The sequence below is a fragment of the Herpailurus yagouaroundi genome, unplaced genomic scaffold, assembly GCF_014898765.1.
Source record: "Herpailurus yagouaroundi ecotype Mexico unplaced genomic scaffold, PumYag 140, whole genome shotgun sequence".
NCBI lineage: Eukaryota > Metazoa > Chordata > Mammalia > Carnivora > Felidae > Herpailurus > Herpailurus yagouaroundi.
The window spans coordinates 56,703,321-56,722,452 of record NW_024412395.1 but is presented as its reverse complement, the minus strand read 5'-3'; the positions used below and the strand labels follow the sequence as shown (position 1 = coordinate 56,722,452).

The 19,132-nt window shown below is 41.4% G+C and overlaps 1 protein-coding gene across 4 annotated transcripts in view; it reads left to right on the top strand.

Annotated features, from left to right (window-relative positions):
* Positions 1–14,107: 14,107 nt before the first annotated feature.
* LNPK (lunapark, ER junction formation factor) overlaps positions 14,108–19,132 on the top strand; it is a 75,615-nt gene continuing 70,590 nt past the window's right edge. For 2 of the 4 annotated variants that reach the window (XM_040475449.1, XM_040475451.1), the window contains exon 1: positions 14,557–14,689. Coding sequence is in view for 1 of the 4 variants with exons in the window: in XM_040475452.1 (XP_040331386.1) it covers positions 14,559–14,689 (131 nt within the window). In the remaining 3 variants the exon portion in view is untranslated. Of the gene's footprint in view, positions 14,353–14,531; positions 14,690–19,132 lie in introns of those variants that run through there. The other 2 variants (XM_040475450.1, XM_040475452.1) reach the window with 2 other exon arrangements.

The following is a 19,132-nucleotide window of genomic DNA, read 5'->3' as shown; positions in this document are numbered from 1 at the left end:
AAGACATTTTATGTACTCTAAAACAATATTTTGCTTTTTTAAAAAAGTGTTTATTTATTTATTTTGCGCGCGCGAGAGAGTGTGAGTGGAGGAGGGGTAGAGAGAGGGAGAGAGAGAAATCCCAAGCGGGCTCCTTGCTGTCAGTGCAGATCATGAACTAAGCCGAAATCAAGAGTAGGGTGCTTAACCGACTGAGTCACCCAGGTGCCCCTAAAACATATTTTTCAAAGACCTGGAAGTAAAATCTCAACACGAGAAAAGCAAAAATCTTACATAAAAAGTTGATAGAAATAAAATAATTTCAACTATATAATTCAGTAGGATACTTTGAAATGTTTCCGTGAGACATTTAAGAAATTGTCATCATCGGGGCGCCTGGGTGGCTCAGTCGGGGTTAAGCGTCCGACTTCAGCTCAGGTCACGATCTCACGGTCCGTGAGTTTGAGCCCCACGTCGGCTCTGGGCTGATGGCTCAGAGCCTGGAGCCTGTTTCCGATTCTGTGTCTCCCTCTCTCTCTGCCCCTCCCCCGTTCATGCTCTGTCTCTCTCTGTCTCAAAAATAAATAAACATTAAAAATAATTTAAAAAAAAAAGAAATTGTCATCACCATATTTGATTTACATGAAGGGGACCATCTTTCGTCATCTTTAAATCTATTCAAAAAGAACTGAGAAAATTTTGTATAAAAAATTAATGGAAGATAAAGACAAAAGGAGAAAAAGGTATGAAACTAATCGATAGAAATTATTCTAACAAATAACAAAAAAAGATTTCAAATCATCACCAAAAGCAGGAATTCACTAGAAGGAGGAGATTGATTTCAAATGGAAGTACTGAATAGGCTCTAGGATTGTCTGATAATTCATTTAATGAGAGGAGGGAACCATAAGAACACATTGAAAAAGGATTTAAAGTTCTTGGTCATTTGACATAAAATGATTACTCTGAAAAAAGTAACATAAACTCATAATATGCCATTGAAACAAGGACATCAATAGTAATAGTAACAACTGTCAGTGATTAAAACGATATTTCAAATTAGTGTACAAGGAAACTTGAAAGTCCCAGACATCGTATAACACATATTAAGAAAACCAACAACCTGATAGCACTTTCTCCACGTTTGACAACCGTTCTAAAAATTTACATGATATTAACACAAAGCTGAAATATTCCCATGAACTGTCAACAATGCAAAAAAAAAGTTTAAAAAAAAAGTTTGATAATTTTGAAAGATAGAAAGTGCATATGCAAGTGAGGAAGGGGCAGAGAGAAAGAGGGAGAGAATCCCAAGTAGGCTCCTTGCTGTCAGCGAAAACCCTGATGCGGGGCTTGATCTCACGAACTATGAGATCATGACCTGAGCCGAAAACAAGAGTCAGACGCTTAACGGACTGCCACCCAGGCGCCCCGCAAAAAACTTGTTAATCAACCAGAAGCCTGAATTATATTTGTATTTTTTAATAGAAAATGATATTACAAAATGATTGTCACATGGAGAGGCAATTAAAAAGTATGCAGGAGAACTTCTGATGTGGCCAAGGGAGAGAAAGCCTGTGTTTCTGACGATTACAACTAAAATCTTTCTAGACAACATAAACAATGCAACTATCTGAGGACTTTGAAAAGTAAAGGAAAACAGATTGGGGAAGGAAGTAAAAACCGGGGGAAGTGAGCTGTAGGGGGGTTATTTTCTCATTTTCCCCCCCTCTTTTTGCTCATGTTCTCAAGCCGAGGGTGAGCCCTTGGCAGAGCTGGGGCATCCATACTGCAGACAGCTAAACTCAGAGAAATCCTTCCTGTCCAAAAGACCAGGAAAGGGGATCCCCGTGGGCCAGAGAAAATGGGTGTAATACTTTTTTCTTTCACATCCTCGGTTTTTTGGGGTTTGTGACTTACCGAGAGCTGGCCTATGATGGAGCTAAAGCAGTAGGTTTTTTTGTTCAGAGTCTTTTTGTTCAGAGGAGTTGAGAAAAGGGACCTGAGGGTAAGAGAAGGTAGAAAGAACTCCTTTTAAAAAGTCTTTGTGGGGCGCCTGGGTGGCGCAGTCGGTTAAGCGTCCGACTTCAGCCAGGTCACGATCTCGCGGTCCGTGAGTTCGAGCCCCGCGTCAGGCTCTGGGCTGATGGCTCGGAGCCTGGAGCCTGTTTCCGATTCTGTGTCTCCCTCTCTCTCTGCCCCTCCCCTGTTCATGCTCTGTCTCTTTCTGTCCCAAAAATAAATAAAAAAAATTAAAAAAAAAAAAAGTCTTTGTGTGTTGGGGGGGCAGGGGGAGGTGCCTGGGTGGCTCAATCGGTTAAGTGTCCGACTCTTGGTTTCTGTTCAGGTCACTGTCTCATAGTTCCGTGAATTCAAGCCCCACATGGGGCTCTGCACGGATGGTGCAGAGCCTGATTGGGATTCTCTCTCTCTGTCTCTATCTCTCTCTCTCTCTCTGCCTCCCTTCCCCCCCCCGTTCAATAAACAAACAAACACACTTAAAAAAAATCTTTCTTTTTGTCCTCTCTGCTTCGCCCCAATGGGCACCTCCAATTGTAAGAACTGCAGCAGCATGGGCATGTAGGAATCCAAGAGGAATGTCATCTTTCTCGACAGAAGATCAGTAGAAGGGACCCCTGTGGGCTGGAGAGTGTGGGGGAAAGTCTTGGAAGTGAGAGACTTGGAGAAGATGATCCCCCAAATCTGTGATAAACCAGCATAAAGCCAACCTCACTAGTGTGCTGGTGAGCTGCTTTTACGATATTTCCGACAGTAATTATGTGGGTTTTTCCCTCACGTCAACCAACTGTCCCTCTCTGTGGACATCCACCGGGTGTTCTACAATTCAGTTCAATTCAATTCTCACACTACCTACCCGGAGTTAGTGTCAGGCTCCACAGATATAAGGGCTCAGTCCGACAAGGCTGCCATCGCTTCAGATGTCAGTCACCAGTGTTGGGTCTCCAGGTTACCCACTCTTCCGTCTGACTTAGCTACACATCAGGGGTTTCCACAACCCATTTCCCTCAGGTTCAGTAATTTGCTCAAACAGCTCACAGAACTAAGGAAAACAGCTTACTTACTGTTACTAGTTTATTCTAAAGGATACAACTCAGGAACAGCCAAAGAGGAGAGATGCATAGGGCAAATTATGGGGGAAATGGGATGGCACAGAGCTGCCATTTTTAAGTGTACGGTTCAGTGACATTAAGTGTTTTAATGATGTCACACAACCTTCATCACTGTCCATTTGCAAAACTTAAAAGAAATAATTCTAGATAGAAACTCTATAGCATTAAACACTAACTCCTCCTTCCCCCTCCTACCAGCCCATGGTTACCAGTGTTCTACATTCTGTCTCCATGAATTTACCTGTGCTAGGTACATCATATAAATGGAATCATCCATTGTTTCTTCTTTTTTGTCTGCCTTATCTCACCGAGCATGGTTTCAAGGTTGACCTACGCCATAGCACGTATCAGAATTCAATTCCTTTTTAAGGCTGAATAATACTCCATCCCACGTATGCGCCACATGTTTCTTAATCCATTCAACTGTTGATTAGCACTTGGGTTGTTTCCACTTTTTGGCTACTGAGAAGAGTGCTGCCATGGACATGAGATACAAGTATCTCTCTGAGTCTCTGCCTTCATTCTAATGGGTATATGTCTAGGAGGAGGGATAATGTGTTTGTAACCTGGAGTGATAATAGCCATCCTACTAGGTGTGAGGTGGTAACCCATTGTGTTTTCATTTGCATTTCCTTAATGACTAGTGGTTGTTGAGCATCTTTTCATGCTTTCTTGGACATTTGTATACCTTTTTTGGAGAAATAACTATTTATGGGCTTAGACCCTTCTTTGAGTTACGGTTTTTGTCTTTTTGTTCTTGAGTTTAGAAGTTCTTTACGTTTTCTGTATATTAGACCCTTAAAAGATGCATGAGGTACAAATACTTTCTCCCATTCTATGAGTTGTTTTTTCACTTCTGTGATATTGTACTCTGACATACAAAAGTTTTATCTTTGGACCGTAGGTTTTCTTCTGAGAATTTCATAGTTTTAATCCTTAAGTTCTTGGATCCATTCTGAGTTAATTTTTGAATTGTGGTGAAAAGTGAGGATCTAAAGAAGGCAATTCTTTAACCTGATAGAGATTTACAAAATACTTACACCTAATATTATACTAAAACTGAAAGAATGTTTTTCCCTAAGGTTGAGAACAAGACAAGGATATTCGATTTTACTATTCCTATTCAATATTGTACCGGAGGTTCTATATAGTGCAAGAAGTCAAGAGAAACAAAAGAAAAAAGATACATATCAGAAAGGAAGAAATAAAACTTTCTCTGTTTAGACTATATAATTTTCTACATGGAAAATCCCAAGGATTTTTAAAAATCTCCTAGCGCTAATAAATCATTTTAGAAAAGTCACAGGACAAAAGGTCAATATAAAAATAAGTTTTATTTCTGCATATTACCAACTAATATTTGGAAATTAAATTTTAAAACACAGTATCATTTATCATAGTACCCAAAACATGAAATAAGTCTCACAAAAATATGCAGGATCCGTATTCTAAAAATTATAAAATAATGATGAAAGAAATCAAAGATCTAACTAAATGGAACTAAATACTGTGCCCATCAATTGGAAGATTCAATATTGTCAATATGTCAATTTTCCACACACTGATCTAAGCATTCAATGTAATCCTAATAAAAATCCCATAAGACTTTTTTTTAAAGAAATTGATGGGCTTATTTAAAATTTCATATAGAACTAGGATAGCTGAAACAATTTTAATTTTTTAATTTTAATTTTTTAAAAGCTTATTTTGAGATAGAGAAAGAGCATGCATGAGCAGGGAGGGGCAGAGAGAGAAAGGAATAGAGAACCCCAAGCAGGCTCCGAACTGTCAGGGCAGAACCCGACCCGATCCCATGAACTGTGAGATCATGACCTGAGTGGAAATCAAGAGTCAGATACTGAACCGACTGAGCCACCCAGGCACCTAGTTTCACACTTATATGCAAAGAAAATTAAGAAAATGAACCTCACCTCATACTTTACACCTTATCCAAAATTAACTTACGATGGATCATTGACCTAAAACCAAAACCTAAAGCATAAAATGTGTAGATGAAAACTTAGGAGAAAATCTTTGTGATCTTGGGTTAAAGATTTCTTAGATCTGATACCAAAGACATAACCCAAAAAAGAAAAAAATTCTCATCAAAATTACGAGCTTTTGCTCTTTGAAAGACAGTTAGGAGAATGAATAGACAAGTCACAGACTAGAAGAAATAGTTGAAAATCACGTATCTGAAAAGGAACAATATCCAGAATTTACAAAGAATATTTAAAACTCAAGAAAAAGACAATACCATTAAAAATGGATAATTTTTAAAAACAGATAATTCCTTGAGTATGACCTATTTGGGGAATAAAGAGAAGTCTGTCCAGGTGCTCTCCCCACAAAGGCAACTCCTGGAAACGATGTGGGTCCTGAGCACACTGCACAGGACTTTGGTCCTTACCTTGTAGGAAAATATTGGTTCTGATTTCAGTGTTGCTATAGCATTGGAACTTTTCTAGAGTATATGCATACATAAGGAAAACTAGTGCTTTTGAACATATCTTCGGAAGTGAAGTAAGTTCCTTTTATACTATAACCCCCCAAAATCAAACTTTTAAGTTGTTCACAATTCAAGCTGCATTCCGATCTGCATGGAATTTTGTTTGTATATTCTATCTGTTATAGATGGGATAATATTGTTTGATTGAGGTTTGGTTTAACATCTACTGTTTGGGAAAATCAGGTCTTAAGTTTTTTTTTTTTTTAATTTTTTTTCAACATTTTTATTTATTTTTGGGACAGAGAGAGACAGAGCATGAACGGGGGAGGGGCAGAGAGAGAGGGAGACACAGAATCGGAAACAGGCTCCAGGCTCCGAGCCATCAGCCCAGAGCCCGACGCGGGGCTCGAACTCACGGAACGCGAGATCGTGACCTGGCTGAAGTCGGACGCTTAACCGACTGCGCCACCCAGGCGCCCCTAAGTCTTAAGTTTTTTAAAAAATGAGTCGTATAGTTTGGATTTCCAACTATCTAATTTCAGAGGTTTGTCAAGGAAATGTATCCTACATTCTTTCTCATGTATTGGTCCGTGTCTCACAGCAGCAAATCTTTTTCTCCGTCTCTATCTTCATTTTTTCCTCTTTCCTCATTTCTTAGAACTTTCTTTTTCATTCCTCTCATCTCTTCTTCCTTCTTCCTTCAAGCTTCTGCAATATCCTTCCCCCCTCCGAAATCCCTGGCATTTTCCAATTCTCTCTTTTTATAAGACATTTTTTTTTCTCTATCCAGTCTTCCATTGGCGATGACTTTGTAAATCACCATGACTTAATCTTTTTCCCGTTAGCTACTGCCTACACATGTTTTACTAAGCTCCTCAGGGCAGAAAATTTGTCTGCCAATATTTTATGCTTTGTAAAATGCCATGCACTCTTATGACTCCTGCTAACAATAAATCTCAGTATAAATTAGTTGAATTTACATCTTCTTTGTTTTATGTGTAAGCTTTATGTGCTTAAGAGTGAAGACTCAAGTTTCACCAGCTACTTGATCTGTCGTGTGTATCATTACTTTTTAGGTAGCGTTAGAATGCCGCCTTTTGGAATTACTGGGCACCAAGACAAGCATTTATTTTAACCTGCTTAGTTTACATGTATTTTGGTCCAGAAAAAGCAAAAATCTTTTTTCCATTGTAAGAAAATGTTCCCCTCTTTTTCGATAACTCGACTGAAATCACGTAGAGTTGTCGACATGCCCGGATGCCTTGTGTTCTAGTTGTACATCTGGTCTTTCAGGACAAATGGTCTCTGGAGTTACTAGGAGTGACAATTGGAATCTTTACCATTAGACTTATTAGGTGTCGATATCAAAATATATTGATATTTTCAGAGTTATTTCACACCAGTCTAGACTTTATTTCCTCACTTTAAAAAAATTTTTTTTTAACATTTATTTATTTATGAGACAGACAGAGCATGAATGGGGGAGGGTCAGAGAGAGGGAGACACAGAATCCGAAACAGGCTCCAGGCTCCAAGCTGTCAGCACAGAGCCCCATGCGGGGCTCGAACTCACGGACTGGGAGATCGCGACCTGAGCCGAAGTCGGCTGCTCAACCGACGGAGCCACCCAGGCGCCCCTATTTCCTCACTTTCCTCACTTTTTTATTGGAGCAGGGGAACCACACTTAGCACACAGTTGCTTTAGGAGAGTGTGATGAACGAGTCTAATTCTGAAGCGAGCGGAGGTTGGAGGAGCTGCGTGGCTCCTTCTGTTGTACCCCAAGCTCTTGGCCTTAGTGCTGTGCTTTCCCTGATTTTTTGTCCTCCTCCTTCCAAATACTATTTATCTTGTCTTCCAAGCCCACCTTCAGGAGGTAGCTGAGTAGCTTCCAGGACCACCTCTCTCTTGGGCATTTTTTAGTTTGGATTCTTTTTTTTTTTTTTTTTTTAATTTTTTTTTCAACGTTTATTTATTTTTTTTGGGACAGAGAGAGACAGAGCATGAACGGGGGAGGGGCAGAGAGAGAGAGGGAGACACAGAATCGGAAACAGGCTCCAGGCTCTGAGCCATCAGCCCAGAGCCTGACGCGGGGCTCGAACTCCCGGACCGCGAGATCATGACCTGAGCCGAAGTCGGACGCTCAACCGACTGAGCCACCCAGGCGCCCCTGTTTCCTCATCTCTTAAACAAAATAGGAGAGTCTCCCAGATCTTAAACAAAATATTAGCACATCAAATCCAGCAATATATAAAAAGGAAAACAGACCAATGGAACAGAATATGAAGGTCAGAAACAAATCCACACATACATGACTACTTACTTGGTATATGACCAGGATAGTACTGCAGGGTAGAATGGGGAGGACCACCTGACAATAAACGGTGCTGGTTTAATTTTCCACATTGAGGTGGGGGTAGGGGTATGAGGATGTATAGGTGTCTCCCTTTCTCCATTAATTAAAAAGTTAATTTCAGGTATGCTTAGAACTAAATTTGAAAAGGAAAACAATACAATTTTAGAAGACAACATAAGAGACTATCTTCATGACCTTTGGGTAGGAAAAGATCTCTTAAACAGGATACAGACACCACTCACTACTCAGGAAAAGAGTGATAAATGACTCCATTAAGAATTTTTCATCAGGGGCGCCTGGGTGGCTCAGTCGGTTAAGCGTCTGACTTCAGCTCAGGTCATGATCTCATGGTTTGTGAGTTCGAGCCCCGCGTCGGGCTCTGTGCTGACAGCTCAGAGCCTGAAGCCTGCTTTGGATTCTGTGTCTCCTTCTCTCTCTGCCCCTCCCCTGCTCATGCTCTGTCTCTCTCTGTCTCTCAATAATAAATAAACGTTAAAAAAATTAAAAAAAATAATTTTTCATCAAAAGACATTATTAAGAGAGTAAAAAGGTGGGGCACCTGGGTGGCTCAGTCGGTTAAGCTTCTGACTTCAGCTCAGGTCACGATTTCACAGTTCATGGGTTCAAGCCCGTGTCAGGCTCTGTGCTGACAGCTCAGAGCCTGGAGCCTGCTTTGGATTCTGTGTCTCTACCCCTCCTCTGATCACTCTCTCTCTCTCTCTCTCTCAAAAAAAAAAAAAAAAAAAATAAAAATAAAAACAAAAGAGAGAGTGAAAAGGCAAGCCAGAAGGGAAAAAAATATTTGTAGCACATGTAGTCAACCAAAGACTTGTTTCCACATTATATAGTCAATTAATAGAAATCAATAAGGAAAAGATAACCCAGTAGAAAAATGGGAAAATATGTGAGCAATGAGCCAAGGCTTTTATGAAAAGATGTTATTCTTCACTAAAGTAAGGGACATACGAAACAGTACCACAATAAGTTCATATTACACATCCATTGGATTGGCAATAATTAAAATGTTGGACAATTCAAGTGTTGCTGAGGATGTGGAGCAGAAGAAATGTTTACACGGTATTGTTGGTTATAGAAATTGGAACAATTTATTTAGCATGGTCTTGAAAAGCTGAAAATGAACATGCCCAGGAATTCTATACCAAGGTAAAGACTCTATAGAAATCTGTGGTTATGTACTCCGGGGTAAACACATACATATGCACACACACACACACACACACACACACACACACAAACACACACACCAGCATTATTTATAATAGCCCAAATCTGGAAATAGCCTACATCCATCAACAGTAGAGTAGATAAATTATATTTCCATGCAATATGGTCCCTTACAGCAATGAAAATGAATGAGCTACAGACACGTCCACATGGGTAAACCTTAAAGACATAACCTTGATCAAAACAATTTCAGACATGAAAAAAACTTACTCTATGGTTCAATTTACATAGAGTTCGAAAACCGGCATAAGCTATATTTTTAAGAATGAGTAATTAGGCAGAAAAAATATGAATAAAAGCCTGAAAGTGAATATGCTAACAACAATGATAGTGGTTATCTCTAGGCCTTTGGGGGTTATAAGGGAAGAGGCACATTGCGGCCTTTTGGGGTATTGGTAATGTTCTACTTTTTGACCCAGTGGGGTCACATGAGTGTTTGGGTTTTAGTCTTTAAGCAGTACACTTCTTTTTTTTATTAACTTTTCTGTGTGTTTGCTATAGTTCCCATGACAAAAAATAATTCCAATCTTTTTTACCCCATACTTCCTGATTCTTCCTCTAGTTAGAAGAATCTACAGTGCCTCATAGAGACTTGGAGTTGTTACAGCAAGACTACAAAGAGAACAAACAATTTAGTCTTTAAAAACAAAAACACTTCTTAGGGTGCCCGGGTGGCTCAGTCGGTTAAGCATCTGACTCTTGGTTTTGGCTCAGGTCATGATCTCATGGTTTCGTGAGTTTGAGCCTTGCATCAGGCTCCTCGCCGATAGTGTGGAGTCTGCTTGGGATTCTCTGTCTCTGTCTCTCTCTCTCTGCCCCTCCCCCACTCATGCTGTCTCTGTCTCTCTCAAAATGAATAAACTGAAAAAACAAAAAACCAAAAACACTTCCAAAATAGGTTCTTGAGAATAAAAAAAAGCCTTGCCAAGAGCGAAACATAGCATTTGACCCTATTTCCCTTCCAGTCCTGGCCAGTCCTGGCCAGATTAGCTTAACAAACAAAAACAACAACAACAAAACCACAGACCCCTGAACTGGGAAGAGTATATGCAGCATAACCCTGAAGAAGATTGGGGTGGGGGCCAAGACCGGGAAAGGTTTGATGGGAGTGGGGGAGAAAGGGAGCATCAGGGTTGACTAAGCACCATTTTGGGAGACAAGGCAGGAGGCCTGGGCTAGGGGCAGGAAAGCTATTATCACAGCAGTCTGCAAGGGTTGCCTGCTGCCTCGTATGCATCATTCAGCAAAGGACACCAGCTTTCCTCTGCACTGCCTGGTGGAGAGCCTAGGACGCCTCTGTCAGAGATACGGGGCGAAATCTTAGACCACCTGGTGGGGTAGTATCTCCCTCCCTCCGCTCCTCTCCTCCCTCCTACCCTCAGGGATCTCAGTCTGCAAGGCCTAAGAGTCTATTTTTAATAAGTACCTCGGGTAGCTCTTATGCAGGTGGCCTGTGGCACGGGCATACCATTTCTCAGAGAAACTCTTTGATAAGAAGAATCACCAGAGGCACTTGTTAAAAATCCCAATTTCTGGGCTCCATACCAGACATGTGGAATCAGAATCTCCAGGGAAGGGGCCTGAGAATTTGTTTTTTTAACCAAGGTCCAGGTGATTCATAGGGAATTCTGGGAAACATCTTTAAAGACTTCTACGTTTTATTTTGTTTTCTGTAGTATATTTAAAAACAAAACATTTATTTATAATAAGGAAGTGGTATTTTTTTTTTTTGCATTGTGAAAAAAAATAAGTACCTTATGGAGAGAGATTACAATCTCTAATTTTTTTTCCCCTCTCTTCCTTTAGCCCAGACTTCTCAGTGCTGCAGGATAATAGATCCATTTACACGACAGCTCTCCTTGAAATCACAAAAACATCTTAAACTCAACATGTTCAAACTGAAATCACCATCTACCCCCCAAACCCAACTGCCTTCCAATGTTCCCCATATCTCACTGGGGATCGTTACTATCCACCCACTGGGCCTACCAGAGATCCCATCATGTCAGACCCCCTCCTTTCTTTCAATCCCCAGTCCACCCCACCGTATATACATCCATCACCAAATTTTACTTCCTAAATTGTTCCATTTTCCCCATCCGTCTCCATCTCCTTGTTTCCATCCCAATCCGGTTGTACCACCACCAACAGTAACTACCACCCGTGGATCCTAATTGTCCATATCCCCACATTGCAGCTGGAATGATCTTTTTCAAAATACAGACCTGATCAGGTTAAATCCCCTCTCTGCTTCTCAAGAAAAGGATGAAGGTTCTCAGTATGGCCAACAAGGTCCTGCTTAGTCTGGTCTCCAGTTTCATACTGTAGCACTCTCTTCCTGCAATCTATGTGCTAGCCACATTGATCTGTCCCTCAGGCTTGCAATGTTTCCCCTCTGACAAAGGTTTTTACGCATGATGTTCCTTGTTTTCTTTTCTCCTTTTCTCAGTATCTCACCCTTCAGATCTCCACTCCAGTGTGACTTCCTCAAGGCAGCCTTCCCTAACCTTTCTGACCAGTTCAATGAGTGACTCTATTGTAAGCCCTCCTGGTACTCATCCCTTGCAACTTTCATTTAGTTCTTGAATGAAATGTGGTTTACTTATTTGTTGAATTAGGCCTTTTAGCATTCTTTTGCCTAGAGTAGTTTGTTTCCTTGCTCATCTTCTCTAGTGTTTTTTTGATTTCACTTCCTTAGACTCTTACTAGACTCAATTCACTACCTAGACTCTAGGACTATTTTAGGATTAGTAAGGAATAATTCTTTAATATTTGGACTTCGCTAAAGCACCACCTTCATTGGCTTTCCTGTTTCCCCTCTGGCTGCTGTTGCTTTATCATTTTCCAACTCTTGAACATTTGCCACGATCATAGCACTTATTTACCCTATATTGTATTTTTTTGCTTATTTTTGTGAAGGTTTCTCTCGCTAGTATCAATTGCTTCAGGGCAGCTATTTTATTTCTGTATCCTTACACAACACATGGTCTTGTCCCTAATAAATATTTGGTGTGACCCTGATATAGTGCATATGTTGATTTCTCTGCTTCTAGTATCTTCCCTTGCTGTGCTTGACAAACCTTCATCACATAATATAAAGGAGGCAGTGGTATAATGCTAGCTTCAACGGTATATTTCTATTCAATTTCCTCACTTGAAAATGATATTTACCTTACAAAGTTGTTCAATTAAAAGAGTTAAGGATTCAATACATCCCTCCCTCCCCTTGCCAGGTCAAGCCTCTCCTCTTCTAGGGCAATTACCTATGGAATTTTGTCTCAGGATTAGATTTGGGATCTCTGGCAACCATCTAGTTCTGGTCTCCCCTCCCCCCTTTACCACAGACTTTGATGGCCCAATTAAAACTAGAGAACAAACCATTAGCAAGTGGAGAACATTTCTTCCCTGTTATCTTAGGAAAATATATTCCTGAGGTGAGGAGATATATTTGTGTAACTGCATAGGCCTTTAAAAAATATACTTTGAAATAGCATAGGATGAAAATCAAAATGGTTTAATTTCCATATCAAAATAAATGAAATGTTTCATTTTCTTCTAGGTTTGTAAAGTGCCTGACCCATAGTACACAAGAAGTAAACTTGGGTTCCCTTCCCTTCATCCTTTCAAGCTTAAAAAGCTGTAAGTTAGGACAAGCGATTCCACAGTGAATTATCTGGTAGCTTCCAGTGTAAGATTTTATTCTTACCAACTAGATCCTATGTTCAGTTTGTTACTTTACCTTATTTGTTTGCATTGTCAAAGTTTAAATATAGCACATTCAAACAATTAGTCTTTAAAAATCACGGAAACATTATTTTAATATAATTTATTGTCAAATTGGCTTCCTTACAACACCCACTGCTCATCCCAACAAGTGCCCTCCTCAATGCCCATCACCCACTTTCCCCTCCCCCCCATCGCGCCTCAGTTTGTTCTCAGTATTTAAGAGTCTCTTGTGGTTTGCCTCCCTCTCTCTCTCTGTAAATATATTCCCCCCCCCCCCCCGCCATGGTCTTCTGTTAAGTTTCTCAAGATCCACATGAGTGAAAACATATGGTATCTTTCTCTGCCTAACTTATTTCACTTAGCATAATACCCTCCAGTTCCATCCATGTTGCTGCAAAAGGCAGGATTTCATTCTTTCTCATTGCCAAGTAGTATTCCATTGTACATGTAAACCACATCTTTATCCATTCATCAGTTGATGGACATTTAGGCTCTTTCCATAATTTGGCTATTGTTGAAAGAGCTGCTATAAACATTGGGGTACAAGTGCCCCTATGCATCAGCACTCCTGTATCCCTTGGGTAAATTCCTAGCAGTGCTCTTGCTGGGTCATAGGGTAGTTCTATTTTTAATTTTTTGAGGAACCTCCACACTGATTTCCAGAGCGGCTGCACCAGTTTGCATTCCCACCACCAGTGAAAGAGGGTTCCCCTTTGGAAACATTGTTTTCAAAAGCCTAACTAACAAAAAAAAACAAATAATCCCATTTAGCCAAAAAAAAAAAAACCCACTAAAATGTTTGCACAAAGGGTTAAAACATGTCACGGAGGTAAAACACTGACCAAGGCTTTGGCTTGCTTTTCTACCCTTCTCCATCGTTATCTTGTGTGGTTCAAGTATCTTTCCTTATGGGACTTGTCATTTCCAGTTGACTAGGAAATTGCTCTTTAGCCAGTGTTTCAAATCTGAGGTGAATGCAGCCTGGGTGGTTTATTCGTGGGCCCACGTATCACGACCTGTGAAGGGAGGAACCTGGAGGTAAGAGTTTTGAAATAGAAAACTCAGCTTCTGCCATACATGGGTTTGAAATCAACATCATGTGCCATTTGCAGCTCACCACACACGGGTGAGGTAAGCGTCCTGTCATCAAATGACCCTTTTTGACGTCCATGGGTGATAAGAGCCCCAAGCACTCCTGGAGTCTAGGCTGAATTTTCCCCACTGGCTTGGGAACTGGCCTCTTCTCAGCACTCGCACTGCTGCCGGCTGGATGACAGCTGATCTGGGACTCCTCAAGGCGGAGTCCTTTCCAGACACAGCCGTCTCCACGCTCAACCGCACTCGTCTCCCTCGCGGCCGGTCTAGGACCACCAGGACCAATTTCGGGGTTCTCCTTCTCCAGTGAGACTCGGCAGAACAGGCTTCAAGAGAATCGGGGGCAGAGGACGAGTAAGAAGTAACCGCTATTGGTCAGACTCATAATAAATGGCAGTATACCCCTGAGACACGACGAGGAGCACCCTGCTTAGCCGCGGAAGCGACAGGGACAGGAGGCCCCCGGCCAACGGCCGGACTGGCCCGCCCCAACTGTCCGCTCGGGTCACAGTCACGTGACCGGGGAGCGGCGCGCGCCGGCCGCGGCGCCGATTGGCCGGCGGCGGAAGCGCGGGGTTTGATGGGAAGGAGTTGGCCGGGCCCATCGCTCTGTCAGTGGCGGCTGCTGCCTGCTCGGGAGGCAGGCTGCGCGGTGGCCGCCGAAGCTGGCAGACGTGGACACAGGCGCCGGGCTTTGCCCGCTTCTTGCAGGTAGAACGCTTAAAATGAAGGCAACTGGGGGTGGCGGGCTCGGCAAAGGGGAAGCGCGCCGAGCTTTTCCCTGGGAGATACGCTCCCGGTTCCCCCGCTTGCGTCTCCCAGGCGCCCCCGCCTCATGCCAAGTGGCCTAAGAGCTCTGCGGCGGCGGCTAGTCAAACTCCCGCCGGGCTGCGCGCTAACCAACATCGCCTCCTGCTCCTCTTGATTTCCCAGCCAAGTGGCAGGGCTGACTCTGGAGTGCTAGAGACCCCTTCCCCCCACCTATCCCCGCGAAGGGGAGGCGGTTTCCCCGCCTTGTTCTCAGATTCCGGTGTGGGTGTCTGGGTTGAGCTGAGCATCGGCTCTTTGGCCCGCCTCTGTCGAGACGAAGGGTCCGAAGGTTCTACCCTAAGCTAAGCTGTCGCCTTGAGTGTTCTCTGTCTCGTTTTTTTTCTCTGAGTTGTGCGGAGGCGCCACGAATTGGACAGATTGGGAGGGACCGAAAACTGTCAGTGTCATGCTGCTCGGCCCAGCCATGTGGGCGTGGATTGTGTGCTGCTTAGAGAAGCCTCTCTACAACCGTTGTCCTTATTTGAGGGACGGTGGGCGGTGTAAGGCTGGAGGGCAGGGAGAGGTTGCGTAGGTGTCTTGGGCGCAGCGGGAGGCGAAGAGCAAATCTAAACTACATCCATAGTTTATTTCTTGGGGGTGCCTGGGTTGGGCGGAGGCTGCGACTCTTGATCTCGAGGTTATGGGTTTGGGCCCCGCATTGAGTGTGGGGATTACTTAAAAATAAACTGTTTAAAGAAAATAGTTTAATTTTTTTAATAGTGGGTACGGGTATTGAGAGTTGTGATTGGTGAACTCAGTTTTGCTGATGGTGCCCTCACAGTAATAAAACTGGTGACTCATTGAATTTTCCATGTTCTGCTTTTTTTCCCAGTTGGCTTCTGGTTTGTGTCAATTGTTTTCTCCTTTCTCTCTGGCTTGGGTGTCACCGTTGACAGAAATGACCCTGTTCACAGCAGTGTGTGTGCATCTGAGTGAGCTTGGCTTCAGGCATATGTTCAAACTGGCAGGGAATGCTAATCTCTTGTTCTCAGCAGCCCTCATAGTTCCATTTTAGGAGGAAGTTGATTTTGAACACGTTTTTAAAAACAAGAATGGTGCCTTTAACATTAGAATTTTAAGTTTCTCTGTCATCTACTAAGATCAGTCCAACACTGTTAATAAAGTTACATGGTGATTATATATTAACTTGAGAGAGGATGTAAGAAAAGAAGTCCTATGACTGTCAAACAGGTATGATTTAATATTAGAAACCTTTCCATATTAAATATAGTCACTTCTTGGAAGTTAGTTCAAAATGAACATCAACTTGCCATGAACACCAGAATTAATCAACGTGTAGTAAAGTTACTTTTAGAGGTGTACCTCTTTTCAGAAATATTATTTGTGAGCAATAAATGTGGTGGTTTGGTATATTTCAGAATTGCCTTTAGCTAGGATATTGGAAAGTTAGAGTTCTAGAACAAATCACTCTTAAGCTTAAACTGAATAGTACAAATAGAGGTACTGTTGATGGTGACTGAATAGTTTCCACTTAGGTTTGGAAGTTGATAAATATAAAAGTTAACTTGCTTTGCTGTTAAAGGCCTGCAAGATTATTTTAATGGAAGAACCTGCAGGATATGTTGTTTTATTTTTTTAATGTTAAAGTAAATGGGAGCAAAACATTTTCAGTTAAAATACAAACTGTAACTTATTTTTCCCATTTTAAAATTATGAAAACAGATACTTTATGAGTTTAGAAAGAAAGGTGTTTGTATGAGGAGTATTGCTTTCTGATAATAGTAATAATAGTGGCTACAGTTTATTATGTGCACACTAGTTGGACACTGTGTCAGGTGATACATAATTTCATTTAATTCATACAATAATTCTGTAAAGTGTAGATAGCTTCACCACTCTACAGATGTGGAAACTGAGGTTTAGAGAGTTTAATTTACCTAAGATCACATTGCTAGTATGTGGTTGAGCCATATTTTGAATCCAGATCTTTTTTACTCCTTTATTTTTTTCATTTTATTTAAAAAATTTTTTTGAAATGCTTATTTATTTTTAGGAGAGAGAATGCCAGTGGGGAGAGGCAGAGAGAGGGGGACATAGGATCTCAAGAAGGCTCGATGCTGACAGCAGCAAGCCCAATGCGGGACTCTAACTTACAAACTAAGAGATCATGACCTGAGCCAAAGTTGGTCACTCAATCAACTGAGCCACCCAGACACCCTTCCATTATTTAAAATAATTAATTAATTAATTATTTTTGGGGGGAGGGGGAGAGGAGCAGAGAGAGAGGGAGAGGGAGAGGGAGAGGGAGAGGGAGAGGGAGAGAGAGAATCCTAAGCAGGCTTCATGTTCAGCGCAGAGCCCTAGCAGGGGTCGATTCTGTGACCCTGGGATCATGATCTGAGCTGAAATTATGAGTTAGATGCTCAATTTACTGAGCCACGCCCCTACTCCATTATTTTAATATGACTTGAAGTAAGCTGAGAATTTAAGAATGACATGACCCAGGATTTTAAATTCTGACACCCAAACCTAAGTGTGAATATCAGTTAACATTGAACATTCAAAACATTGAAATAATATGGTGGGCATAATTACTTACTGGAAAACACATTAGATGCATCCAGCTCTTAAGGTCATGTCAGGTTCCACTGTGATATCAGAGTGGAAAGAGACTGTACACATTTATGGAAGAGTTCTTGGGGACAAGCCACTTGAGATTGAGCCATCTGTCCACTCAAGGGCAAACATTGATTTATGCTTCTGAAAGAAATGGTAGTTATTTGCTTCCCATGTATTTTCCATTTGTTGGAAGAGATGGATTAGGAAATAGCAATGACCACAGCAGTAAAAACAATTTATATTGAGGAATTATTTATGTGTTAGACACTGCTGTAAATGCTTTAGAATGCATTGTGTCATTCAAGCCGTTCAACATTAAAGCAAATTTTTTTAATGTTTATTTTTGAGAGAGAGAGCGCGTGTGTGCACGCACAAGTTGGGGAGGGGCAGAGAGAGAGGGGGAGACACAGAATTCGAAGCAGGCTCCATGTTCTGAGCTGTCAGCACAGAGCCGGATGTGGTGATTGAACCCACAAATCGTGAGATTATGACCTGAGCTGAGCCAAAGTTGGTCGCTTAACCGGCTGAGCCACCCAGGTGCCCCAAGCCTTTCAACATTTAAAGAGGGTCCTTAACTCTCCCTCTTTTGCAGATGAAGATACTGAGTAACTGAGACATTAAATAGCTTATTTGCCCAAGGTTTCATAGTAAGTAATGGGCTACAGGAATTGGAGTATGGCAAGGAGGGAAAAAGAGTTGGAAAACAGAAGAGGTATGAAACGAAAGCTATAAAGAGTTGATTTACTTAATTTTGTTATGCTTTCATATCTGATGGAAAGTACTCCATTAGTTGTGTATTATAGCAAATCAGCTTCTGTTTTTATTTTAATTTTTTTATGTTTTTATTTTATTTTTGAGAGGGAGACAGAGTGTGAGCAGGGGGAGGGGCAGAGAGAGAGATAGAATCTGAAGCAGGATCCAGCCTCTGAGCTGTCAGCACAGAGCCTGATGCAGGGCTTGAAACTCACAGACTATGAGATTATGTGAGCTGAGCTGAAGTCCGACGCTTAACCAGCTGAGCCACCAAGGTGCCCCATAGTAAATCAGCTTCTTACACAATACTGGAATTTGATAGGAAAATTGCTGGAACAATGAGGGTTGACTCATTCTTTGATTATGACCCTGAAAGCATGGATATGACATTTAATGACTATTTACCATAATGTTGTTTTCGAGGACAAATTCTAAAGCAGAATACTCTGCTTCAGAAATCTCATAGTTTATTTCATTAACACCATAACAGTTCTCCAAGCAAATAATTGATATTAATTGCAACATTATGCACATATTTCATATTATGCTTACTTAAAAAGTGATATTCAGTAAAAAAGTAAAAGCAGTGCTTGCAGACTCCTAGTATCAGTTCTGCCCCTAACTAGAGCTAGCTGCCAAAATGATTTGGCAAATCATTTAGCTTCTCTTCCATGCAGATTTAAACATTCGGATTTAATCAGATGTGGGCTACAATGATCCACTGTACCAACACTGTCTCTTGTGTTTATAACTTACTTTCCACTTCAGTAGCTCTGTTTACCAGCTATTTGAGAATGTCAGAGGTGCTTTCATATATTTTATGTATAAATATTCCAATCTAATTTATATAAAGCAGACTTTATTTCTGATTTCGTGTTACTGGGAATAACTAGTTTCTTCATAAAAAGCCAAAACTAAAATGCTGTGTCTGGCTCTGCTACTTAGTATTTTTGGGACCAAATTACTTTACTTCCCTAGCCTCAGTTTCCAACATTTGTAAAATGGGATGAT